Source organism: Pongo abelii, chromosome 1 (assembly GCF_028885655.2).
Source record: "Pongo abelii isolate AG06213 chromosome 1, NHGRI_mPonAbe1-v2.0_pri, whole genome shotgun sequence".
NCBI classification, from domain to species: Eukaryota; Metazoa; Chordata; class Mammalia; order Primates; family Hominidae; genus Pongo; species Pongo abelii.
The window spans coordinates 202,411,908-202,436,918 of record NC_071985.2 but is presented as its reverse complement, the minus strand read 5'-3'; the positions used below and the strand labels follow the sequence as shown (position 1 = coordinate 202,436,918).

The 25,011-nt window shown below is 50.4% G+C and overlaps 1 protein-coding gene across 2 annotated transcripts in view; it reads right to left on the bottom strand.

The window, feature by feature from the left end:
- Window positions 1-7,090: 7,090 nt before the first annotated feature.
- The window catches only part of NKAIN1 (sodium/potassium transporting ATPase interacting 1), a 60,264-nt gene continuing 42,343 nt past the window's right edge, over window positions 7,091-25,011 (bottom strand). Inside the window, exons 2-7 of one of the 2 annotated variants that reach the window (XM_002811145.4) lie at window positions 15,426-15,563; window positions 12,595-12,675; window positions 11,162-11,359; window positions 9,872-9,932; window positions 9,202-9,283; window positions 7,091-9,055 (exon numbers count right to left, since the gene is read on the bottom strand). In XM_002811145.4, coding sequence (XP_002811191.1) covers window positions 9,046-9,055; window positions 9,202-9,283; window positions 9,872-9,932; window positions 11,162-11,359; window positions 12,595-12,675; window positions 15,426-15,563 — 570 coding nt within the window. In that variant the 3' untranslated portion in view covers window positions 7,091-9,045. The remainder of the gene's footprint in view (window positions 9,056-9,201; window positions 9,284-9,871; window positions 9,933-11,161; window positions 11,360-12,594; window positions 12,676-15,425; window positions 15,564-25,011) is intronic. The other variant, XM_054538427.2, reaches the window with a different exon arrangement.

The following is a 25,011-nucleotide window of genomic DNA, read 5'->3' as shown; positions in this document are numbered from 1 at the left end:
GAAAGGCATCCAAAGTATAGTGAAGGTTGGGAAGCTCTGTCCCAGAATGTCAGCAGTAAAGCAGCCAGTGAATATCACGCAAGCAAAGTCCAGCCCTCTCATTTCACAGATAACATCACCAAGACCAGAGCAGGAGTAGTTCCCCAAGGTCACAGGTTGTTGACAGAGAAAGAACTAGTGCCGACAGTAGTGTCGAATACCCAGCACAAGGCTCCCTGGAGCTCCAGCTGGCCTGGGCCTGCTCAGTCTCATTCCAGTGCTGACTGAGGGGAACTGCTGAGTCACTGGAACTGAGGCCTAAGGCAGGGTGTGGCCTCCATCGCCTGGGTAGGGGTGGGGCAGAATGGGACTGCCCCCACCTCCTCCGGGTGACTGAGTCTGAGCCTGGAAGAGGGACAGGCAGAGAGCTGACTGCCTCCCCATTCGTGGGACCCCCCGCCTTCAAGTGAAACCACCTTTGCAAAGATTGTAACTGAGGAAATTATGACAGTGAAAGGGATCTGACCTAACCGACACCATCTTGCTTCTAACCTCTAAGCTGCCCTTGTTCATTCTTGGGTGTAGGCCAAAGTAACCTTGGGAAGGAATTCAGTTTATACTTTAACTTTGAAACAAAAATTATAATAGCCCTTTCCCAAAATAAACCCCCTTCTTTTTTTTTTTTTTTTTTTGAGACTGAGTCTTGCTCTGCCGCCCAGGCTGGAGTGCAGTGGTGCGATCTCGGCTCACTGCAAGCTCCGCCTCCCGGGTTCACGCCATTCTCCTGCTTCAGCCTCCCCAGTAGCTGGGACTACAGGCGCCTGCCACCATGTCCGGCTAAATTTTGTATTTTTTTTAGTAGAGATGGGGTTTCACCGTGTTAGCCAGGATGGTCTCGATCTCCTGACCTCATGATCCACCCACCTCGGCCTCCCAAAGTGCTGGGATTACAGGCGTGAGCCACTGCACCCAGCTGAAATAAACCCCCTTCTTGCCTGGGGACCAGTGTGCCTTCATAGGACTAAGAAATTATTGGCCGGGCGCGGTGGCTCATGCCTGTAATCCCAGCACTTTGGGAGGCCGAGGCAGGCAGATCACGAGGTCAGGAGATCGAGACCATCCTGGCTAAAATGATGGAACCCCATCTCTCCTAAAAATACAAAAAATTAGCTGGGCACGGTGGCGGGTGCCTATAGTCCCAGCTACTTGGGAGGCTGAGGCAGGAGAATGGCGTGAACCCGGAAGGCGGAGCTTGCAGTAAGCTGAGATTGTGCCACTGCACTCCAGCCTGGGTGACGGAGCAAGACTCCGTCTCAGAAAAAAAAAAAAAGAAAAAAGAAATTACATGATTAGAAATTATGGTTTATTGGGAGGCCGAGGCGGGCAGATCACCTAAGGTCAGGAGTTCAAGACCAGCCTGGCCAACATGGTGAAACCCCATCTCTACTAAAAATATAAAAATTAGCTGGGTGTATGATGGTTGGCGCCTGTAATCCCAGCTACTCAGGAGGCTGAGGCAGGAGAATCGCTTGAACCTGGGAGGTGGAGGTTGCAGTGAGCCGAGATCCTGTCACTGCACTCCAGCCTGGATGACAGAGCAAAACTCAGTCTCAAAAAAAAAAAAATTATGGTTTAGGAACCATGCAGGCTCTGTCTGCAAGAGCCTGAACCTCCTCAAATTGCTCCTGGGAATAACATCACTGTTGTAAAACCTAAGATCAGTGCTTGAGATATTTTGCAGACCTTGCTGTTCCCAGCTGACGCCATCCAGACCCATAATCTGGCTCAACCAGTTCTTTGATCTCACCCTGAAACAGTAGACAGCATGAAAAACTCACTTCATAGGGGCCGGGTGCAGTGGCTCATGCCTATAATCCCAGCACTTTGGGAGGCCGAGGCAGGCAGATCACAACGTGAAACCGCGTCTCTACAAAAATTACAAAAAAATTAGGCGGGCCTGGTGGCACATGCCTGTAATCCCAGGCTGAGGCAGGAGAATTTTGCTTGACCCCGGGAGGCGGAGGTTGCAGTGAGCCGAGATCGTGCTACTGCACTCCAGCCTGGGCAACAGAGTGAGACTCTGTCTCCAAAAAAAGAAAGAAAAACTCACCTCAACCTCATGGTTCCTGTTGGTTTTATCTCTAACCTGACCAATTAGCACTCCCCACTTCCTGAGCCTCTACTCACTAAATTATTCTTAAAAACTCCCATCCCTGAATTTTCAGAGAGGCTTATTTGAGTAACAAAACTCCGTTCTCCTGTACAGCCAGCTCTGCATGAATTACTCTTTCTCTATTGCAATTCTCCTGTCTTGATAAATCGGCACTGTCTAGGCAGCGGGTAAGGATAATTCATTGGTCTTTGACCAAACTAATCTAGTGGTGAAGTTAAACCAATGCTCAATTTCAGGAATTGGTTATAGCCTTGGAAATGGCTAATCCATTTTTAAAAATTTTAAGATCGTCAGTAATAAATAAAATTAAGCTTAAATGTAATTCAGCTTTGAGAAAATATTCTTATTTTATTTTTATATTGTGAGACAGAGTCTCACTCTCTTGCCCAGGCTGGAGTGCACTGGCGTGATCTTGGCCCACTGCAACCTCCACCTCCCGGATTCTAGTGAGTCTCCTGCCTTAGCCTCCCGAAGAGCTGGGACTACAGGTGCGTGCCACCACACCCGGCTAATTTTTGTATTTTCAGTAGAGATTGTGTTTCACCATGTTGGCCAGGCTGGCCTCAAATTCCTGACCTCAGGTGATCTGCCTGCCTTGGCCTCCCAAAGTGCTAGGAGAGGAATGAGCCATTGCACCGGCCAGCTTTGAGTAAATCTTTTTTTTTTTTTTTTGAGATGGAGTCTCACTCTGTCACCCAGGCTGGAGTGCAGTGGCACGATCTTGGCTCACTGCAAACTCTGCCTCCTGGGTTCAAGTGATTCTTCTGCCTCAGCCTCCCGGGTAACTGGGACTACAGGTGCCTGCCACCTCACCCAGCTAATTTTTGTATTTTTAGTAGAGATGGGATTTCACCATATTGGCCAGGCTGGTCTCAAACTCCTGACCTTGTGATCCACTTGCATCGGCCTCTCAAAGTGCTGGGATTACAGGCGTGAGCTGCCGCACCTGGCTTGAGAAAACATTCTTAAAGCCTAGCTCTTGATATGAGGGAGCTGGCAGGTATAATTGGACAGGGCCTTGAAGACAGTGACATAGGTGGAATTTCAAAACTGTTTGAATGCCTCTTCACCAGGGCCTGAGATTTCCCAAACCTGGATCACCTGGGGGCACTGGTGAAAAGCACAGATTCCCATCACTGCCTTGGAGATGTTGGATTCCATGTGTCTCAGAGTAATTGGGGCTCAGGAATCTGGATTTTAAGGGACTCTTAAATTCTGCAAGACTGGGCCAGGTGTGGTGGCTCATACCTATAATCCCAGCACTTTGGGAGGCCTAGGCAGGTGGATCGCCTGAAGTCAGGAGTTCAAGACCAGCCTGGTCAACATGGCGAAACCTCATCTCTACTAAAAATACAAAAATTAGCTGGGTGTGGTGGCGCATACCTGTAATCCCAGCTACATGGGAGGCTGAGGCAAGAGAATCGCTTGAACCTAGGAGGTGGAGGTTGTAGTGAGCTGAGATCACGCCTTTGTACTCCAGCCTGGGTGACAGGGCGAGACTCCATCTCCAAAAAAGAAAAAAAAATCTGTGAGATTGAAAACCACCGCTCTGGCCCTTTGGAATAATGAATCTTCTTAGAAAGGAATGAGGCCTTGGTGTCAGGACCTACTTCTTCCCTAATCTGTTTAGAAGTTGCAAGACCCACATTCCAATGCACTGAAGAAAACATTATTATGTCCCTAAGTCCCAGCAGACTGTTGTGCTTGTCAAATGCACTGTGGGTCAATTCACATTTCATTGCTTCAAAGAATGCCATGGGCACCTTTATGACTTGGCAGTTATTGGAAGATGGTCAGCCCTACCTGGATTATTTTAATATGCAGAGGTTGTTGGAAGATGGCCTCAGGATGGCAGGAGCTGGGGGAACATCCACTGGACTGCCTGGGAGGACCAGCTCGACTGGTTCCAGAGTGGGGAATTTAATATTTGGATCCAGGTCTGCCTGACTCCTGCAGTTCATGCTGATCATTACCGTACTAGCTCTCCCAGGTTAATACACAGAGTGCTCATCATCACCCACATGAGACACATGCCTACATGCAGAAGTGAGACATGCTAGGCCTCTTGCAGACAGAATATTGCTTCCTGCTTTCCTCCTCTAGCCTAACCTTCCAGCCCTGCCCACTCTCTCTAAAGTATGGCTCTAATTGATTAGCTTGTGATGGAAATCCTTCAATAGTTCCCCATCGCTATTGCGTCAGGCCGATGCATTGATTCAACATTCAGGACTGCTGTAACCTAGATACAGCTCCCCTTTTTTTGAGATTGGGTCTCTACCAAGTGCAATGGCTCATGCCTGTAATCTCAGCACATTGGGAGGCTGAGATGGGCGGATCACTTGAGGCCAGGAGCTCAGAACCAGCATGGCCAACATGGCGAAACCCTGTCTCTACTAAAAATACAAAAATTAGCTGGGTGTGGTGGCACACGCCAGTAGTCCCAGCTACGTGGGAGGCTGAGGCACAAGAATCGCTTGAATCCGGGAGGCAGAGGTTGCAATGAACCAAGATCAAGCTACTGTACCCCAGCCTGGGGTGACAGAGTGAGACTCTGTCTCAAAAAAATAAAAAAAGAGAGAGATGGGAGAGTTGGGGTCTTGCTCTGTCACCCAGGCTGGAGTGCAGTGGTATGATAAGAGCTCACTGCAGCCTTAAATACCTGGGCTCAAGCTAGCCTCCTGAGCACACTCTGTGGTCCCAGCTACTCGGGAGGCTGAAGAGGGAAGACCGCTTGAGCCTAGAAGGGCAAGGCTGCAGTGAGCCATGATTATGCTACTGCACTCCAGCCTGGGTGATAGAGCAAAACCCTGTCTCTCATCTCAAAAAAAAAAAAAAAAAGAAAAGAAAAACAGAAATAGGAAACGAATATAAACAAATACATTATCCACTGAAGCCTTCTCCAACCAATTCGTCTCCAACTATTCTTACCCTGGCCACTATGTATTTTCCTACCTCCACCTTTTGCTCATGCTGTTGCCTCTGCTGGGGCACTCAGATCTCTCTCCTGAACGCCTATTAATGATTGCCTTTCACTCTACTCTGTGCCCTCAGCATTGACTGCCTGCTATCAGCAGAAGATCAGAAGCTCCTTGGAGGTTCTGTGTCTGTGACTTATTTTCCTCTGGACCCCATGGTCAGGAGTGGTCCACAGGGGTTTGCATAACTGATCTGGGGCATCGTTATGTAAGGACCTCTGATTCCTACCTGCCAGCTGCATCAAGACCTGTCCCCATGGAAGAAAAAGAGGAATCTCTACAGGAATTATTGGGGGAAGAGTTCCAAGATTAAGTGAAAGAGGCCAGGTGTGGTGGCTTACTCCTGTAATCCCAGCATTTTAGAAGGCCAAGGCAGGTGGATCACTTGAAGTCAGGAGTTCGAGACTAGCCTGGCCAACATGGCAAAACCCTATCTCCACTAAAAATACAGCACTCCAGCCTGGGCAAGAGAGAGAGACACCATCTCAAAAATAAATAAATAAATAAATAAATAAATAAATAAATAAATAAAATAAAAATACAAACATTAGCCAGGTGTGATGGCAGGCACTTGTAATCCCAGCTACTCAGTAGGCTGAGGCAGGAGAATCGCTTGAACCCGGGAGGCGGAGGTTACAGTGAGCTGAGATTGCGCCACTGCACTCCAGCCTGGGAGACAGAGCGAGACTCTATCTCAAGGGGGGAAAAAAAAAGAAGCAGGGGGTCAAAGAGTAAGTAGAATATGTTGCCATTTGTGTGAAAAAGAAAAAAATGTGTAATTTTGTTTGTTTGTTTTTGAGACAGTCTTACTCTGTTTCCCAGGCTGTAGTGCAGTGGCACAATCTCAGCTCTCACTGCAACCTCAACTTCTTGGGCTCAAGCAATCCTCCTGCCTCAGCCTCCTGAGCAGCTGGGACTAAAGGCGTGTGCCACTCCATGCTCAGCTAATTTTTACTTCTTTTTTTTTTTTTTTAAGAAATGAGGTCTCCCTATGTTGCCCAAAGTGAGTCTGGAACTCCTGGGCTCAAGCAGTCCTCCTGCTTCTGCCTCCAAAAGTGCTGGGATTACAAGCATGAGCCATCATGCCTGACCAAAAATTGTATAATTTAAAAAAGGCCTATCCTTGGAAACACACGAAAAAAAGGTAGGAGTATATAATCCCACTGGGACCTTCTGACTTCTGTACCTTATATACATATTACCCATTCACCCACATACCCCCGACACACAAATTAAAACATTCTAAATACTGATTCTTGGGCTGCATCCCCAGAAAAGTATCCAGGATATCAAAGGTTGGATGCAGGAATCCGTGTCTAAAGCACTGTGTGTCACTTCATTCCACACCCGGAACTGAATTCTCAGGAAGAGCCAAGATGCAAAGGATATTTGAAAGCATAAACTTAAAATGCATTTTATCACGAAAATAAGTAGGAAGATCTCTAAGGGATTATGAAGCCACATTTGGGAACCCACTGATTTTGTTTGACCTCTGCTTCTTTTTTTTTTTTGGATGACTATAGAGACGGAGAGTGAGTTGCCTAAAGCTACACACCCAGTCAGAGTCACAGGCCAGTGCCCCAGGATTTCTTCTTTTTTTTTTGAGACGGAGTCTCGCTCTATCACTGAGCCTGGGGTAGAATGGCGCCATCTGAGCTCACTCCACCTCTGCTTCCCAAGTTCAAGTGATTCTCCTTCCTTGGCCTTCCGGCCCTGCCTAATTTTTGTACTTTTATTAGAGACAGGGTTTCATCATGTTGGCCAGGCCAGTCTCAAACTCCTGACCTCGCGTGATCTGCCCACCTCAGCCTTCAAAAGTGTTGGGATTACAGGCATGAGCCACCGTGCCTGGCCACCCCAGGAATATTTGATAACATCAACATCAAATCATTCCTGCCTGCCCTCGTGCAGGGACTTCTCACTTAGAAAGTTCTATAGACCCAATGGGCAGCACAGGAAGATAGAGAAGAAAACACCATCTTTAATCAACCCGCCTGCACAGAAACCAGGAGAGCACTCCCCTCCTTGCAAGGTCCCAGTGAAAAGAGAACTTGGTCCCCTTGCAAAAACCGTCTTATAAAAACAAAAGGCTTCAAAGCACCAGTGGCTACACCCGTTGAGTAGAAAGGGGCCTGGGGGAGAGTGGGGGTGAGAGGTGAGGGCTGGAGGCAGGGCTGGCCCAGTGAAGGGCAGTAGCTTAGCCTGAGGGAGCTGCTCCCCTCTCAAGCTGTACCCACCAGCTGGGAGCTCCATGCCTGTGGGGGCCAGAAGAACTCCTGGGGCTGGCTGCTTGCAGTTGGGATGGTGGGGTGGGGTTGCCAGCCTCGCTCAGGATATTTTGGTCTTAGAGAGTAGGGAATGATAGATTGGAGGGTAGTGGGCGAGGAGCGGAATGGTCACCACAGACAGGCTCAGGTGTGCAAACCATCTGCACCATCTGGGGCCCCCCAGTTCCTCCATGTCTCCTGCCCTCCTTTCTAACCCAGGGCCATGCCTCTTTCCCAGATGAAATGCTGAGACCTGATCCTCTCTCTATGGACGCACCAGGCAGTGGATGGGATGCAGCGTCCTCAGGAGTGTCTGTGGAGGGAGGTAGGGAAAGTGTTCTCACCTCTACTTGCCCCCAAGGAAGGGTGAGGGTGCCGGCAATCCCGAATCCCCCACTACTCACACCCCCATCTGCCCCTTCAGAACTCCTTCTGGGCTTGTTAGAGGAGGCTTCTGGCCATTGGACTGGTTGTAAACGCTGGTGATCTGTAAACACTGGAGTCTGGGCAGCGCTGACCAGCATTGCTCCTCTCTGAAACCACAAGCCTTCCAACTGGTGAGGTGGATGGAGCCGTCAGGGGTGAGTGGAGTTGTGGAGGTGATGGGGATACAGTAGAACCAGCCTCAGGGACCTAGAAGGGGGTGGGGTGACTGAGTTGGGGCCCCACTTTCCTGGAGGAGAGAGCTTGAAAGATTTGCCAAGGGTGGACAGAGGCTGAGCGTAGGAAGGCTTCTCTGTGGGTGGGGCTGAATTTAGGGCTTCATCCATCCGGTTCCCAATAGGAGAACGAATGGGTATATTGCTTTAAGAGAGGCATTGGCAAGTGGTGGCTGTGGTGTGTGAATATGGTGGAGACCACATAGGTCCAAAATGGAGGGGGGCTTGGAAATGGAACTCAGAGAGCAGACACTGGGTTTTACAGTCAGAAACTGCAGAAAGCACACTGTGTTCAAGGCCCACTTCCACCAAAAATCTAGCTGTGTGGCCTCAAGCAAATCACATCTCTGGGCCTCAGTTTTAATGTACCACAAAATGAGAATTTTAATCCCAGTCTAGCTCAGGGAATTGAGTTAAATGAGAAGTCTAAAAGAGTCCATTTGCTAAGGGATTAATTATTTGAGGTGCGGAAACGGAGGCTCAGAGAGGGCAAGGGCTTTGCTAGACGTCACAGTCGGTGATGGACCTGCGATTAGAACCCAGGAATCCTGCTCCTAGTTCACAGTAGCTTTCCCCAAGCTGGTGAGTGAGTGTGGTGGGATGGGATGGGTCTGATGTCCTGCTGTTTTTGGACAGGGGGGCAGGATGCTGGGTGAAGAGTGAAAGGGAGAGGCTGGAGAAGAGAGGAAGGCCCCAGCTCACGCCAAGGCTGAGATTAAAAACAAACAAACAAACAAACAAAAAACCAAAAACCCGTGGTGCCCCTCCCCGGCCCCGCCCCACTCCTCCGAAGTCCGGGCTGCGAAGAGCCAAGCTCAAGACCAAGTCCAAGTCCAAGTCCTCATCTCCAGCTGCAGACCCGGGGGCGAGCGCAGGCTGCAGTGAGCGCGCAGGCCACCAGGGGGCGCGCCTGTGCCTTGGCCCGAGCTCGCGTCAGCTGCGGTCAGTCCAGCGGCCCAGGGCGAGGCGCCGGGGTGGGCGCGGGACAGAGGCTACCCCGACCTGCCGGAAACAAAGGCAGGTTAGGGAGAGTGGATCTCGAAAGTATGGGGCGGAGAGACCCGGTTGCCCTGCCCACTCCTCCGTCCCCTCCTTTTCGCAACCCCGATGCCCGGGCCTCCCCAAGCCAGCAGGGGGCCAGGACCCACGTGTACAGAGGCTGCAGCTGTAAATGCGACGTCTTCTGGGGCGCCTGGTATCCGTAGGAGTCAAAGCCGCCGATGAAGTCAACTGCGGAAGAGGGGCGGCGCATGTTAGGGATCGGCGGCGGGGGCGAGGAGAGGGAGACTGGGTCCTGAAGGGGAAGAATCTGAGGGCAGGACTCCCACACTAGGAAGCGGAGCCAGAGAAGCCATGGGGAGGGGAGGGGCGAGGGTCAGGCCCCGTGCAGGACGTGGGGCGGGGCTTCGGCTGGACCCTGAGGGATGGGCCTCTGGGGATCTGGAGGCGGCAGGGCCGGGCCAGCGGAGGGTCAGGCCCCAGTCCTTAAGGCTTGGGCCTGGGAGGCTTTCAGTCCTATGGGAGAGAAGGCTCTTGGGGGCGGGGCTCGAGCTTCTAAACGGGACAAGACCTCTGATGGGGGTGGGGCGAGATTGGGGAAAGGGGGTGCTGGGGCCAGAGACTGGGCACCTGGACGTCTGGACCCCAGCCTGGAACGGGCTGGTATGCAGAGCCTTCCATACCAGCCGCCTCTTCCCCTTGAAAGGGGCCCGTGGCCGACCCTGGGCTCCCTCCCGCCGCGGCCTATCACAGGCCTCTGTCCAGGGTGCTGAAGGCGCGGGGCCAGATTCCCCACTTCCCCAGGGGCGCCTTACTCACAGCTGTCCTCCTCCTCCAGGAACACTTTGCTCACGTAGCAGGCGAACACGAAGCCGAACAGCTGGGAGTGGAGATGACACGTCAGGGAGGGAAGGAGGAGTGGGAACCTCTTCCTCCACCCCCTGCTGGGCCCTGTACGCCCTGACTGGCAAGGGAGGAGGCATGCCAGGATGAAGGCAAACCGTAACAACTTCCAGTTAAATGTTTTCACCTTAAAGTCAAGCATACATGGTCTAACTCTTCTGAAAGTGTAACTTGAGACGAGTAATCATTTTACCTCTTTGAGCCTCAGTTTTCCCAGTTGGACTTGGGCAATACCTTATGGCTTGTTAAGAAGAAAGAGGATTATGTGACTTTGTGGGTACAAAGTGCCTAGGATAGGACTGGCCCTTCTAGAAACAGGAACTACTCCTATCTTGGAGTTTCTTTCTTTCCTTCTTTCTTTTTTTTTTTCTTCCCTTCCCTTCCCTTCCTTTCCTTCTTTCTTTCAGACAGGGTCTCACTCTGTCACCCAGGCTGTAGTGCAGTGGTGCAATCATGGCTCACTTCAGCTTCAACCTCCTGGGCTCAAGTGATCCTCCTGCCTCAGCCTCTCAAGTAGCTGGGTCCACAGGCATGAGGCATCACGACCACTGGGGTCACTTTCTTATTCTCACAACTCTGAGGCTGATATTGTCATTCTTTTTTGTGAATAAGGAAACAAGCTCCGAGAAGGCAGGTGACTTGTCTAAAGTCACATAGTGGGTGTATTGAGCATTTAAACCCAGGATTGATTCATAGTCTGATGCCTCATCCTACTCACTAAACCTGTTCACTCTGCACAGGGGCTGGGGCAGGGGTGAGGGAAGGTGGTACAGGATATGGAAACAGCTCCAGACAAAAGGACAGACAGGCGGAAGACCTAGGTTCATCCCCTCTTTTTTTTTTTTTTTTTTTTTTTTTACAGAGTTTCCCTCTTGTTGCCCAGGCTAGAGTGCAATGGTGCAATCTCGGCTCACCGCAACCTCCACCTCCCGGGTTCAAGCGATTCTTCTGCCTCAGCCTCCTGAGTAGCTGCGATTACAGGCATGTGCCACTATGCCCAGCTAATTTTGTATTTTTGGTAGAGACGGGGTTTCTCCATGTTGGTCAGTCTGGTCTTGAACTCCTGACCTCAGGTGATCCACCTGCCATGGCCTCCCAAAGTGCTGGGATTGCAGGCGTGAGCCACCGTGCCCAACCCATCCCCTCAACCAGAGCTAAAGAAAGGGATCGGGAAGTGTGTGTAGGGTGGGGGACAGAAGGACTTACTGCCAGGAAGATCTGCAGGGCGCTGCTGAGGGCTTCAATGTAGGGATAGTCAAGCAGGCAGCCAGTGACAGAGATGACATGGTGGTCCTCCATAGCCAGGCGGGAGTTCAGAACAGGTGTTACCAGGCAGCCTGGCCCATTCTCCATCCACCAGGAGCGGTGCAGGGATGTGTTGAAGGTCATGATGAAGTCCCGGTCCTGGGGGCAAAGGGGCCTGGGATACTGAGTGTGAGGGAGAGGGAGGGGGGAGCTATTCCCCCAGCCCAGGGAGACTATATTGATCGGTGAAGGGATTCATGGAGCCTGCACCTGCAAGTCCATATTTGACCAACAGGTGGCACTTAATGACCACACAGACCTCACTCTTTTGTCACTGAGATGGGAAGCGGTTTGTGTGGACTCACAGGGGCCTCAGAATTTTCAGAGCTGGAAGGAACATTAACAATTTCCCAGCCACAGGTGAAATCCTCAGTACCAGCCCCTTAACAGCCCATTCAGTCTCTCCACTGCTCCCCCTGTGTGCGACCCTGGATGAACCTCTCCTTTGGGGCCTTGGTCTCCGCATTTGTTAAATGGAGAAGGGGCTGGCCTAGATCAGAAGTTCTTACCCAGGGTGTGCACCCATGTGCCCATCCATGCAGTCACTCATTCAGCAGATAAATACTCACTGCCTGCCGACCAGGGGCCAAGCACTCAGATGTGTGACCTTATTTTAACCCCTCAGCAACCACATGAAGTTGCAGTTGCTATTATGTCCACTTACTAGATGAGGAAACTGGGGCTCAGAGAGGATCAGCAACTTGCCCAGGGTAATACAGCTAGAAGGTTTTAGAGCTGGGATTTGAATCTAGCAGGGTCAAACTACAAAGCCAATGCTCTTAAATTCACATATTTTGCCTCCTTTATATCTAAAAATAGAAGTTGTGTCTCTCTGTGCTTGCTCTTATTCAAGCGAAACAGTCCTACTTTCTTGGTCTGCTCAATCTTCCCTGAACAAACTCTAACTAGTCTCTTTCCCTTCTGAAAAATATTGATCAGAATTAACCCAAATCTTTGTGGTCTAAGCACTACAAAGCGCATGGCATTTTCACCTCCCTTGCTCTGAATACTCTACCTCTATTAGCGGGGCCTAAGAGTAGCTTTCTGGGTTCCCACATACTGTTGGTGGTTGTTACTGAGCTTGTGATCAACTGGGACCCCTGGCTCATCTTCACATGGACTGCTCTTCAGCTTTATCTGCTCCATCATTGTGTCTGAGGAGGCCAGAAATAAATTGTGTAGGTAGGAAATGGGGCACACAGATTATTTGGGCATGTAAGGAGAGAGAGGCTTCTTCAAGACATGATGCTCTGGTCCTATACCACAATACCCTTAGGGCAGGGGATGGGAATGGTCAGGCTCTGCCCTATGGCACTGCCAGGTCTGAGGCTTACCTGGGACAGCTGTCCAACCTCCAAGTAGAAGCAGATGATAAACGCATTCCAGCCAACCCAGAGCACCAGCCAGGCTGCATACTGGGGAAAGCAGAGGTGGGATCAGGGTGGGGCCTGGGGAGTGGGGGATGGGCAGTGTCAATGGAGACAGAGCTCAGGGATGAGGAGATCTGGGCAGGGGAAATTATGAGAATACCTCACTCAGAGAGCACAGTGTAGCTTACAAATCATTTGCACACCCATCAGGCCTTACAACAGCCCTGCAAGGTCGGCACTGCCCTCTTTTAGAGAGAACTAATTTAAAGCTGAAAGGAAGTTTAAGCTTTCTAAGATCACACAGCTAGGAGGAGGTAGGGCTGCCACTCAAATCCAAGTTCTCTGATAGCTAATCCCATCCACTCTGCTAACAACATCCTCTAGACCAGCTGCCTCTAGAATACTGGAATCATTCAAAGATGTTTGTCAAAAATGCAGATTCTTGGGTCCTACCTCTAGACCTACTGATTCTGAATTTCTAGGGATGTTTAAAAGGGATTGCTTAAGCAATCCCTAGCAGATCGTGACTCTTTCGATCGATGACACTTTCAGAAACATGTTCCAGGTGGTAAGCCACTAGAGGGCGAGGACTCTGCCTGCCTGGCTCACCACTGCAATGCCAATGCCTAGCACAGAATAGCTGGATGAACCCATTAAGACTATAGGAAATGGGCCAGGCGCAGTGGCTCATACCTGTAATCCCAGCACTTTGGGAGGCTGAGGTGGGAAGATCATTTGAGCTCAGGAGTTCAAGACCAGCCTGGGCAACATGGAGAAAACCCATCTTTAAAAAAAAAAAAAAAAAAAGACTCCAGGCGCAGTGGCTCATGCTTATAATCCCAGCACTTTGGGAGGCCAAGGTGGGCAGATCACCTGAGGTAGGGAGTTTGAGACCAGCCTGACCAACATGGAGAAACCCTGTCTCTACTAAAAATACAAAATTAGCCAGGCATGATGGCGCATGCCTGTAATCCCAGCTACTCAGGAGGCTGAGGCAGGAGAATCGTTTGAACCTGGGAGGTGGAGGTTGTGGTAAGCCGAGATCACGCCACTGGACTCCAGCCTGGGCAACAATAGCGAAACTCCGTCTCAAAAAAGAAAAAAAAAAAAAAAAAAGTCTTAATTCTTTTGTGTGTGTGGTTTTTTTTGTCGTTTTTGTTTTTGTTTTTGTTTTTGTTTAGACAAGATCTCGGTCTGTCACCCAGGCTGGAGGGCAGTGGATGCTGGGAACTTTAGACCAAAAGAGACAGGAGGTTATCCTGCAGCCTTGTGCCTGAGTATGTGTGTGACATCTTCTCACATGGCTGTGGCTGGAGTCCGGGTATAAGGGAACCAGGGGAGGTGGAGGCAGGATCATGGATGGGGCCTGGAGAAAGGCTGGGGTGAGCAGACAAAACTGAGGCCCCAAGCACAGAAAGGGAGTCCAGCCTGGGCCCTGGATGCCCTCACTCCATCACTTTCCTCCCTCCCCTCCTTGCTCTATAAATTGTACTTGAATGACACAGGTCAATGTGCCCCGCTCCAGCAATCTTTCCATCTGTCTGGAGGGAGAGAGCTGGGATGGGAGGGACTGGGAGCAGCAATGCTAGGGCAGCACCAAGGCCCCCGGGCCCCTCAGTTTTCCCACATCCCAAATGTGGCCACCTCTGGGGAGAACAGCATTCCACCCATGGCAGTGAGCTGGAGAGGAGGTTAGGGTCAATTTGAGATCTGGATGCTTCTACCCAAGTCCTGTGCCTGCAATTCTAGTGGCTGTCACCTGGCAGACAGTGTTGTTGACAGTGGTGCCTGGGGCTTTCCTGAGAACTGGAGAGAAGTGTTCTCTTATGTCAGATGAGAGAGAGCCTTGTTAGGGTCCTGTTCACCTGGCTTCTGGGAGCTGAGTCTGTGGAGGTGGGGAGAGAAGTCCTAGAATGAGTGTGTGTGGGCTCTGGAGGCAGCATGACATTGCATGTCATTGTGATTGTAGGTGTCAAGCATGCATGTAGTAAATCTAGTGAAAAGCCTTTTCCCTCAAGAGAGCCATGTGAAGAGGTCACTGAGGAACAGCAGGGAATATGGGTGAATCTAGCTGAAAGCAGGAGTTTGACAGAGATCTTCAGGGACCAGGACTTGGGAAGAGGCTGTTGGGGAGGAGGAGAGAGACCTAGACTCCTGGGGCTGGAGCTCAGGGAGGCACTGACCTCAAAGCCACTCTAGCTGCTCCAGAACACATCCTTGATGTACATCGGGCAAGAGAGACAAATGCCAAGGCTTCCTGAAGCTTCTTGAGAAACTAAATAAGATGAAGCCCATCCCTCCTGTGTCCTTGCGCCCACCGCTTACTGAGGCCGTGTGGTGCCGCGGCAGGAGCCTTCACTGTAGATCTGATGTTCTAATCCTGCCTTGCTTTCATTAGCTGTGTGACCTTAGGAAGACTCACAACCTTTCTGAGCTTCAGTTTCCTCATATGGAAAATGGACTTGTTAAGATCTACCTCACAGGGCTATTGTAGACATGAGATGAAGCATGTGAAATTTAGCAGCGTGCCTGGCACATGCCAGGCACTCACTGCATGATCCATTTTGTTTATATTTGGATTATTTCCCTAAAAAATTCTTCAGGAAAAAAAACCCCTTGTCTCCTCTGAGCAAAGAAGCATTGGGCTGTGCACATTCACCCCATCTTGTTTTGGGTGGAGCCAAGACCAGTGCCCCCGTGTTGGGGGGCAGTTCTGGTTCTGAGGAGCAGGGAGGGGTGGAGTGGGCAGGGGTGAGGAGAGGAGTTGGCTTGGGAAGGGGCTAGGTGAGCCGTACCAGGATGAGGTACCGGGAGCGGTACTGCACGGTGCCAAAGATGCCCAGGATGACCGCCATGATGTGCAGGAAGTTGGCTAGGATGGGAGCCCACTGGTAGCCCAGGAAGTCAAAGATCTGCCGCTCCAGCGCAGCCACCTGTGGAAGAGACAGGCTGAGGCCGCTGTCACCCCCCTTAAAGGGAAGGACAGGGATTCCTGCTTGACCTTGGCGAGCAGGTGGCACCAGTTACCATGGTGATGAGGCATAAGTCTCAGAACAATCCAGTCCTTCACTACCAAAGGGATGCTGGGGGGTCCTTAAGCCTGATCATCACTTTGGGGTGGGCTGAAAGGTGATAGGAGTGAGGGTTCAGAACACCTTCCTCCCTGCCAAGGAGGCCCTTCCCTCTAGCACCTCAAGCTCCTGCACCTTCTCCATGTGGAGAAGATGGTGGGATCAGAATCCAGACTGCCACCCCTAGCCTTGGAAGGCAGGGAAGTCCTGGAGCCCAAGTCACCTCTTCCAAGGATCCCCATCTGGAACTTGCCCTGGCCCACGGCATTCCTGGGCTACAGAGAAGGAATGCTTTTCACTCCCCTTCCCTGAAGGAGCTGGAATAGATTGCAAAATTGGCCTCGAATCCTCCTCTTCCTATTTCCATGCTCTTCAGTAGTGCCCTTCCACAGTAATGCTGTGCTTGCCCACGTGACTTGCTTTGCCTAAAGGGACTTTGGCAAACACAATGCAAACCGTGTTTGAAAAAGGCTTGAAAAATGCATGCGTCCAGTCTGGGCAACATGGTGAAACCCCATCTCAACAAAAAATACAAACCATTGTCAGGTGTGGTGGTGCGAACCTGTAGTCCCAACTATTTGGGAGGCTTAAGTGAGAGAATCTCTTGAGCCCAGCAGGCAGAGGTTGCAGTGAGCCAAAATCATGTCACTGCACTCCAGCCTGGGAGACAGAGTGAGACCCTGTCTCAAAAAGAAAAGAAAAGAAAAGAAAAGAAAAACGGCGTTCATTGGAGCTTGCCCACTTGCTTCACTTGTAACAAGACCACCTTGTGAATAAGCCCCAGCTGACCTGCTGGAGGATGAGAGGCCACGGGAAGGAGAGCAAAGGCACCCCTGCTGATAGCCCATCAGCCATCAACCATGTGATCGAGGCCATGCTAGATCACCCCGGGTCACTAGCTGACCACAGACACATAGCCCAGACCAGAAAAATCTCCCAGCTGACCCACAGAATCATGAACTAAATAAAATGGTTATTTTTTATTTCTAAATATTTATTATTTTTAAACAGAGTCCTGCTCTGTTGCCCAGGCTGCAGTGCAGTGGAGCTATCTTAGCTCACTGCAACCTCCGCCTGCCAGGTTCAAGCAATTCTCCTGCCTCAGCCTCCCGAGTAGCTGGGACTACAGACACCTGCCACCATACACAGCTGATTTTTGTATTTTTAGTAGAGGCAGAGTTTCACCATGTTGGCCAGGCTGGTCTTGAACTCCTGACCTCAAATGATCCACCCACCTCAGCCTCCCAAAGTGCTGGGATTATAGGCGTGAGCCACCGCACCCAGCCAAATTTTGCTTTAAAGAACCACCTCCTACCACTCTGTCCACATAGCTTGAGTGGGGCTGACTCATTTCTAGTTTCTGGGGTGGGCAGGTAAGCCAAGTCTAGCCAAATAATCAAAGACAATGATGAATTTAGGGAGAGGCGCTCACCCCGTGCTCTGCCCCTGAGAATCACCCTAGATATTTTCTGGAACAATCGGAACAGAGCTGCTATCCTGCCAGGATACCTGAATGGGTGTGGTGTGAGCTTGGAGCTGTTGGTGGCTGCCTTGGCCACCTCAGGTGGATGGCCTGCCTGAGGAGAAAGCCATAGCTAAGGTACAGACAGAGTGTGTGTGGGAGGAAGACCGAACACACAAGGGAATGTCCTGAGCCATCTTTCAGGCCTCTGAATACAGCCATGCCTAAAGCTGGTTCTCCCTCCTTGTCCTGGCGATTTTTGTCATTTGCAACAAAGAGTCCTAACTACAACAGAAGAGGAGAGAAGAGGGTCTGGCTGGGGAGAGGGAGGGAAGATTCAGATAAAGTGAGAAGATATAAGAAGGCTTTTTCCAGGCAGGGAGGCAGGAGGAGGTGGAGCTGATGCTACCACACAGATGGCAAGGCTTGGGCAGAGACCAAGGAAGTTACAGGCTTGGGCAAGGTGGTGAGGGAAGCCTGGTGGTGCCAGGCCCAACCTTGGCATTTACCCACCTGGCACCAGCCTGCCTCTTGTTGGTGACTCCCCTCCCAGGGATCTGCAGATTGTAAAGCTCATCTCTCACTGGATGCTCCTTGGCAGAAAGGCAGAGCTGGAATCATTATTTCATTTTGAGGAAAGAGAACATGAGGCTCAGATAGGGGAAGTGACTTGTCCAAGGTCACACAGCAGGTTGGTGGCAGAATAGGCCTTTCTCAGCCACCTGTCCCATCTTGGCACCACCTTTTCCCATCTTGGCACTGGTAAGGGAGTCAAGAGGTGTAAATTGTGGTGGGAAGTCTGCCTCTGACTCCTGGGTGACTTTGGGCAGCCCACTTTCCCCACTGGGTTTGGGGCTCCTCTTCCATGCATGGAAGTCACTGGACTAGGTAATCTCCAAGGGCCCTTCCAGCCTTGACTTCCATCAGCTGCTGGCCTTGGGGGAGAAACTCCCCAGGCTTGTCCAGGGGCCTCTGCCACAGTCTCTGTCTGCTGCTCCTATCCCACACTTCCTCCACTCCACTCTTCCTCCTTCTGCCGTGACTGTGCCTGGCCTTGGGAGCCTTGGTGGTCTGGGGTCCAGCCTGATGTTCTTGACTCAGCTGTTACCTGGCCCTAAGGGAGAAGGTCTCCATCAGAGGACGGAGGAGGCTGTGACAGAGCAATCCAGGCTTATGGTGCAGCTGAGGAGGCACGCTGCCAAATATTTCCACCTAAGTCTGGGCGCAGTGACTCACGCCTGTAATCCCAGCACTTTGGGAGGCCAAGGTCGGCGGATCACTTGAGGTCAGGAGCTCAAGACCAGCCTGGCCAACATGGTGAAACTCTGTCTCTACTGAAAATATGAAAGTTAGCTGGGCGTGGTGGCACATGCCTGTATTCCCAACAGATTGGGAGGCTGAGGGAGGAGAATTGCTTGAACCTGGGAGGCAGAGGCTGCAGTGAGCCGAGATCGCGCCACTCTACTCCAGCCTGGGTGACAGAGCAAGACTCTGTCTCCAAAAAAAAAAAAAAAAAAAAAAAAATCCACCTAAGAGATGATATCATCTCCACCCAAACTGGCACCCACTCAAACCCCCTCTGTTCTCTGTGACCTTATTGATAGAAAACAGACAGTTGTTTTTTTTTTTTTTTAAGCAGTAGCAGATTTGTAGTCATTTAAACTCAGATTCAAATTCCAGCTCTGCTGTTTGACTTAGGGCAAGTCACTTTCCCTCTCTGAATCTATTTCTTCAACTATAAATAGAGAAGATAATCCCTCTCTTGAGAAGTTGTTGTGGGAATATAGAGATATCGTATAAACTAACAGACAATTAGACTTGATACATAGTGGCTAATTAATAGAAGGCTTAACAGTCTAAGCTTCTTAGTTTGGCACTGAGGGCCCACTAGGATCTGGCTCAATCCTGTATTTCCCATCAGCTCCTGCCCCCAAGAGGCTGTAACAACAGTTGAAGTCCTGCCTTCATTTGCCTTTGCCTTATCTTTTATTTTATATTTTATTTTGAGAGTCTTGCACTTTTGCCCAGGTTGGGGTGCAATGTGGTGATCACAGCTCACTGTAACCTCAAATTCCTGGGCTCAAGGCATCCTTCTGCCTCACCTCCTTAGTAGTTGGGACTACAGGCATGTGCCACCGCATCTGGGTAATTTTAAAATATTTTGTAGAGATTGGGTCTCACTATGTTGCCCTGGGTAGTCTTGAACTCCTGGCCTCAATTAATCTTCTTGCCTTGGCCTCCCAAAATGCTGGGATTACAGACATGAGCCACTGCGCCGGGCCTCCCTTTGCCTTTATCCAAGTCCTCCTTAGTTTTCACAGTGTAGCTCAGTTCCCTCTTTTGGTAGGAAGGCCTCCCTGACTGGCCCACAGGCACTGCTCTCTCCACTTGACATGGAGTGGGGGCTGTTCTTCACATTCTCCATATGGCTCTGGCCTTCCTTCATCCTCACGCCCAACAATCATTCACTCTTTATCTATAACCAGCTAGACCCATTTATCCATCCAGCCCACATCTGACATGCCCTCACCCAGCCAGTGTTCATCACTTATTTATTCACAGAACGTTTAGTCTATGTCAGGCTTTGTGCTAGCTCCGGGATGCAGAAGTGAAGAAGTTGGGGTCCCTGACCTTTGGGAACTCAGGACCCACTTCGTAGAGGAGGGGACAGGAAATCAGTACAAACCGGGGTATTCAGGGCTATGACCCAGGCCTGAAAAAGGCCGTCTCTTCCTCCGATGGTGAGTGCAGATTTAAATAATTTTTTTTTTTTGAGATGGAGTCTCGCTCTGTCACCCAGGCTGGAGTGCAGTGGCGTGATATCAGCTCACTGCAAGCTCCACTTCCCGGGTTCACGCCATTCTCCTGCCTCAGCCTCCTGAGTAGCTGGGACTACAGGTGCATCCCACCATGCCCAGTGGATTTTTGTATTTTTTGTAGAGAACAGTGTCTCACGCTGTTGCCCAGCCTAGTCTCATACCCTCCTGGGCTCATGTGATCCATCCACCTTGGCCTCCCAAAGTGCTGGGATTACAGGCATGAGCCACCATGCCCGGCCTAAATATATCTTTTAAAAAATTTAGATGCAGCCTGAGTATAGTCACTCATGCCTGTAATTCCAACACTTCGGGAGGCCAAGGCCAGAGGATGGCTTGAGGCCAGGAGTTTGGGACCAGCCTTGGCAACATAGTGAGATCCCATCTTTATTTAAAAAAAAAAAAACAGATTCAGTGTCTTATAAACAATCTCAATTTTAAAGTTATTATTTTTTATTAGAAAACCAAGTCAAGGCCTGTGCAGTGGCTCACACTTGTAATACCAGCACTTTGGGAGGCCAAGGTGGGTGGATCACGAGGTCAGGAGCTCGAGATCGGCCTAGCTAACATGGGGAAACCTAGTCTCTACTAAAAATACAAAAAATTAGCTGGGTGTGGTGGCACGCACCTGTAATCCCAGCTACTCAGGAGGCTGAGGCAGGAGAATTACTTGAACCTGGGAAGTGGAGGTTGCAGTGAACCGAGATCGTGCCCTTGCACTCCAGCCTGGGTGATAGTGCGAAATTTGGTCTCAAAACAAACAAACAAACAAACAAAAACCCAAGTCAAATATTCCAGAACTTCTGCTTGTGTAGCAGTTACATGCAGCTAATTAACAAATAATAATAAGAACAAAATAAGAGGAATACCTTTCCCACCTGGTTGCATCAGCTCCGAAACACTAATCTGAGGGCTGTGGTGATTGTAAATCATAACTGGCCTTGCTGTGTCTTTGTTACTTAGAAGGGAGGAACTGTGCAGAGGCAACAGCAATCTACTCCTTTGCAAAAATTGCAAATGCATGTGCACTGGGGGAAAAATTCCTTCCTTCTTTTAGAGATATTTTTACCTGGTGAGCGGCAAGCCAAGCCAAGACAGCTTCTTGAATCCCTCTCCTAAGTGAGCTGGGGTGAAAGTTCCTGGGGACAGTGGATAGAGACTTCTCCCTGATCTCCCGCCAGGGGAAGACTGGCCACCACTCCACTCAGTTACTTTTTCTAAAATACAAATCTCATCCCAGCCACACAGAATGAGCCCCCTGACTATAGTCCCAGAGTGACAGATGGGAACATGTCACCCAGGCCTCACATCCCTGTCTTCACCTGCCAATGCTCACAGAGGAAGCCCCACATTCCTGCCCCTCAGTCCTCTGTGCCTTTGATCTCTGTTCTCCCCTGACCCAGCTCTTTCTTTTTCCTTTTCTTTTCTTTCCCTTCCTTTCCCTTTTGCTTTCCTTCTTTCCTTCACTTTTCCTTCCTTCCTTCCTTCTTTCCTTCCTTCCTTCCTTCCTTCTTTCCTTCCTTCCTTCCTTCTTTCCTTCCTTCCTTTTTTTTTTTTTTTGACGGAGTTTCGTTCATTCATCACCCAGGCTGGAGTGCAATGGCGCGATCTCGGCTCACTGCAACTTCTACCTCCTGGGTTCAAGCGATTCTCCTGCCTCAGCCTCCCAAGTAGCTGGGACTACAGGTGTGTGCCACTACGCCCTGCTAATTCTTGTATTTTTAGTAGAGACGGGGTTTCTCCATGTTGGTCAGGCTGGTCTCAAACTCCCAACCTCAGGTGATCTGCCCTCCTCGGCCTCCCAAAGTGCTGGGATTACAGGCGTGAGCCCCTGCACCTGGCCTGCTTTTTTTTTTCTTTTCTTTTCATTTCCTTTCCTTTTCCTTCCTTCCTTTTCTCTCTCTCTCTCTTTTTCTTTTTGAGACAGAATCCCATTCTGTCACCCAGGCTGGAGTGCAGTGGCAGGATCTCAGCTCACTGCAACCTCCGCCTCCCGGGTTCAAGCGATTCTCCTGTCTCAGCCTCCCAAGTAGTTGGGATTACAGGCGTGCGCCACCATGCCCAGCTAACTCTTGTATTTTCAGTAGAGATGGGGTTTCACCATGTTAGTCATGGCTTGTCTTGAACTCCTGACCTCATGAGCCGCCTGCCTCAGCCTCCCAAAAGTGCTGGGATTACAGGCGTGAGCCACCGCGTCTGGCTCTTTTTCTTTTCTTTTTTTTCCTTCTCTCTCTATTCCTTCCTCCTTTGTTTTTTTGAGTCTCGCTCTGTTGCCCAGGCTGGAGTGCAGTGGTGCGATCTAGGCCCACTTGCAACCTCCGCCTCCTGGGTTCAAGCTATTCTGCCTCAGCCTTCCCAGTAGCTGCAATTACAGGCACCCACCACCATGCCCGGCTTAATTTTTTGTATTTTTTAGTGGAGACGGAGTTTCGCCATGTTGGCCAGGCTGGTCTTGAACTCCCGACCTCAGGTGATCCACCTGCCTCAGCCTCCCAAAGTGCTGGAATTACAGGCATGAGTCACCGCACCTGGCCTTTCTTTCTTTCCACCTTGCCTTGCCCTGCCCTGCTCTGCCGCCGCGGCCGGCCCCTGCCACCTGCACTCTGGATCCAGCTCCTCCTGTCTTCTCAGGAGCCCACACCATCCACGGTCCCTTCTCTCTTGTAAACATAGCTTCTCCCTCTCCCCAGATCTTTCTCACTGGCTCTTAAACAAGCTCAAAGCCTCGCCCATTAAAAAAAGAAAAATAAAAAGTGTCTGGGTATAATGGCTCATGCCTGTAATCCCAGCACTTTGAGAAGCCAGGTGGGTAGATTGCTTGAGCTCAGGAGTTTGAGACCAGCCTGGGCAACATGGCAAAAGCCCCACCTCTATAAAAAATACAAAAGATCAGCCGGCCGTGGTGGTGCACGTCTGTGGTCTCAGCTACTTGAGAGGCTGAGGTGGGAGGATTGCTTGAGCCCAGCATGCTGAGGCTACAGTGAGCTGTGATAGCCCACCTGTCTCAAAAAAGAAAAAAAAAAAAGCTTCTTACCACCTTCCAGCTGATATCAGCCTTATCTATCTCAACACTCTCACATCCAAAACTACATAAAAGGTCTCCATGGCCTTCCCTGCCACTCAATCTGCCAGAGTGACTTTCTGCTTGGCCACTGAAACATCTTACTGAGGTCACTGGCGATCTCCTTGTCATTAAATTCAGCAGATAAGGCCGGGTGCTGTGGCTCAGGCCTGTAATCCCAGCACTTTGGGAGACCGAGGTGGGTGGATCACTTGAGGTCAGGAGTTTGAGACCAGCCTGGCCAACATGGTAAAACCCCGCCTCTACTAAAAATACAAAAATTGGCCAGGTGCGGTGGCTCACGCCTGTTAATCCCAGCACTTTGGGAGGCCAAGGTGTGTGGATCACGAGGTCAGGAGATCGAGACCATCCTGGCTAACACGGTGAAACCCTGTCTCTACTAAAAATACAAAAAATTAGCCAGGCATGGTGGCGGGCACCTGTAGTCCCAGCTACTCGGGAGGCTGAGACAGGAGAATGGCATGAACCCAGGAGGTGGAGCCTGCAGTGAGCTGAGATCGCGCCACTGCACTCCAGCCTGGGCAACAGAGTAAGACTCCATCTCAAAAAAAAAAAAAATTAGGAAAATTAGCCGGGCATGGTAGTGGGCACCTGTAATTCCAGCTACTCGGGAGGCTGAGGCAGGAGAATCACTTGAATCAACCTCCACCGGGAGGTGGAGGTTGCAGTGAGCCAAGATCACACCACTGCACTCCAGCCTGGGTGACAGAGTGAGATTCCATCTCAAAAATAAATATATAAATAAATAAATAATAAATTCAGCAGACGAATTTCAGTCCTCATCTTACCTGACCTCAATTGCCCTCTCTCCTGCCAGCAGCACTCTTTTCTGGCTTTTGCCCCATGGCACTGTCCCAGAGGCAGGATGACCTAGTGGTTAGGAGCAAAGCCTGGGTCAGAATCCTGGTGTGCTGGTTATTATACAACTCTTGGCACAGCACTAACCTCCCTGTGCCTGTTTTTTGGTCAACAAAATGGGTATGATTCACAGTATCTTCCTCATAGGGTTGCGAGAAGAGTCAGTATTATTTAAAATTATATTTTTCTGCAAAACTCCCTACCTCCCTCCTTCCTTTATTTTTTCCACAGTGCTTATGATTGGATTTTTACTTTTTTTTTTTTTTTTTTTTTTGAGACAGAGTCTCACTCTGCTGCCCAGGCTGGAGTGCAGTGGTGCGATCTCGGCTCACTGCAAGTTCTACTTCCCAGGTTCACGCCATTCTCCTGCCTCAGCCTCCCGAGTAGCTGGGACTACAGGCGCCCACCACCATGCCTGGCTAATTTTTTGTATTTTTAGTAGAGACGGGGTTTCATCGTGTTAGCCAGGATGGTCTCAATCTCCTGACCTCGTGATCTGGCCGCCTCGGCCTCCAAAACTGCTGGGATTAACAGGCGTGAGCCACCACGCCTGGCCTAATTTTTTGTATTTTTAGTAGAGATGGGGTTTTACCATGTTGGTCAGGCCGGTCTCGAACTGCTGACCTCGTGATTTGCCTGCCTTGGCTTCCCAAAGTGCTGGGATTACAGGCATGAGCCACCTTGCCCGGCCTTTTTTTTTTTTTTTTTCCCCTGAGATGGAGTCTAGCTTCGTCACCCAGGCTGGAGTGCAGTGGCGCGATCTCGGCTCACTGCAACCTCTGCCTCCCGGGTTCAAGCGATTCTCCTGCCTCAGCCTCCGGAGTAGCTGGGATTACAGGCGCCTGCCACCAAGCCCAGCTAATTTTTATATTTTTAGTAGAGATGGGGTTTCATCATGTTGATGACCAGGTTGGTCTCAAACTCCTGACCTCAAGTGATTTGCCCACTTTGGCCTCCCAAAGTGTTGGGATTACAGGCATGAGCCACCGCACCCAGTGGTTTTTTACTTTTTATTTTTATTTTTTTGAGATGGGATTTTCCCTTTGTCACCCACCTGGAGTGCAGTGGTGTGATCACAGCTCACTGCAGCCT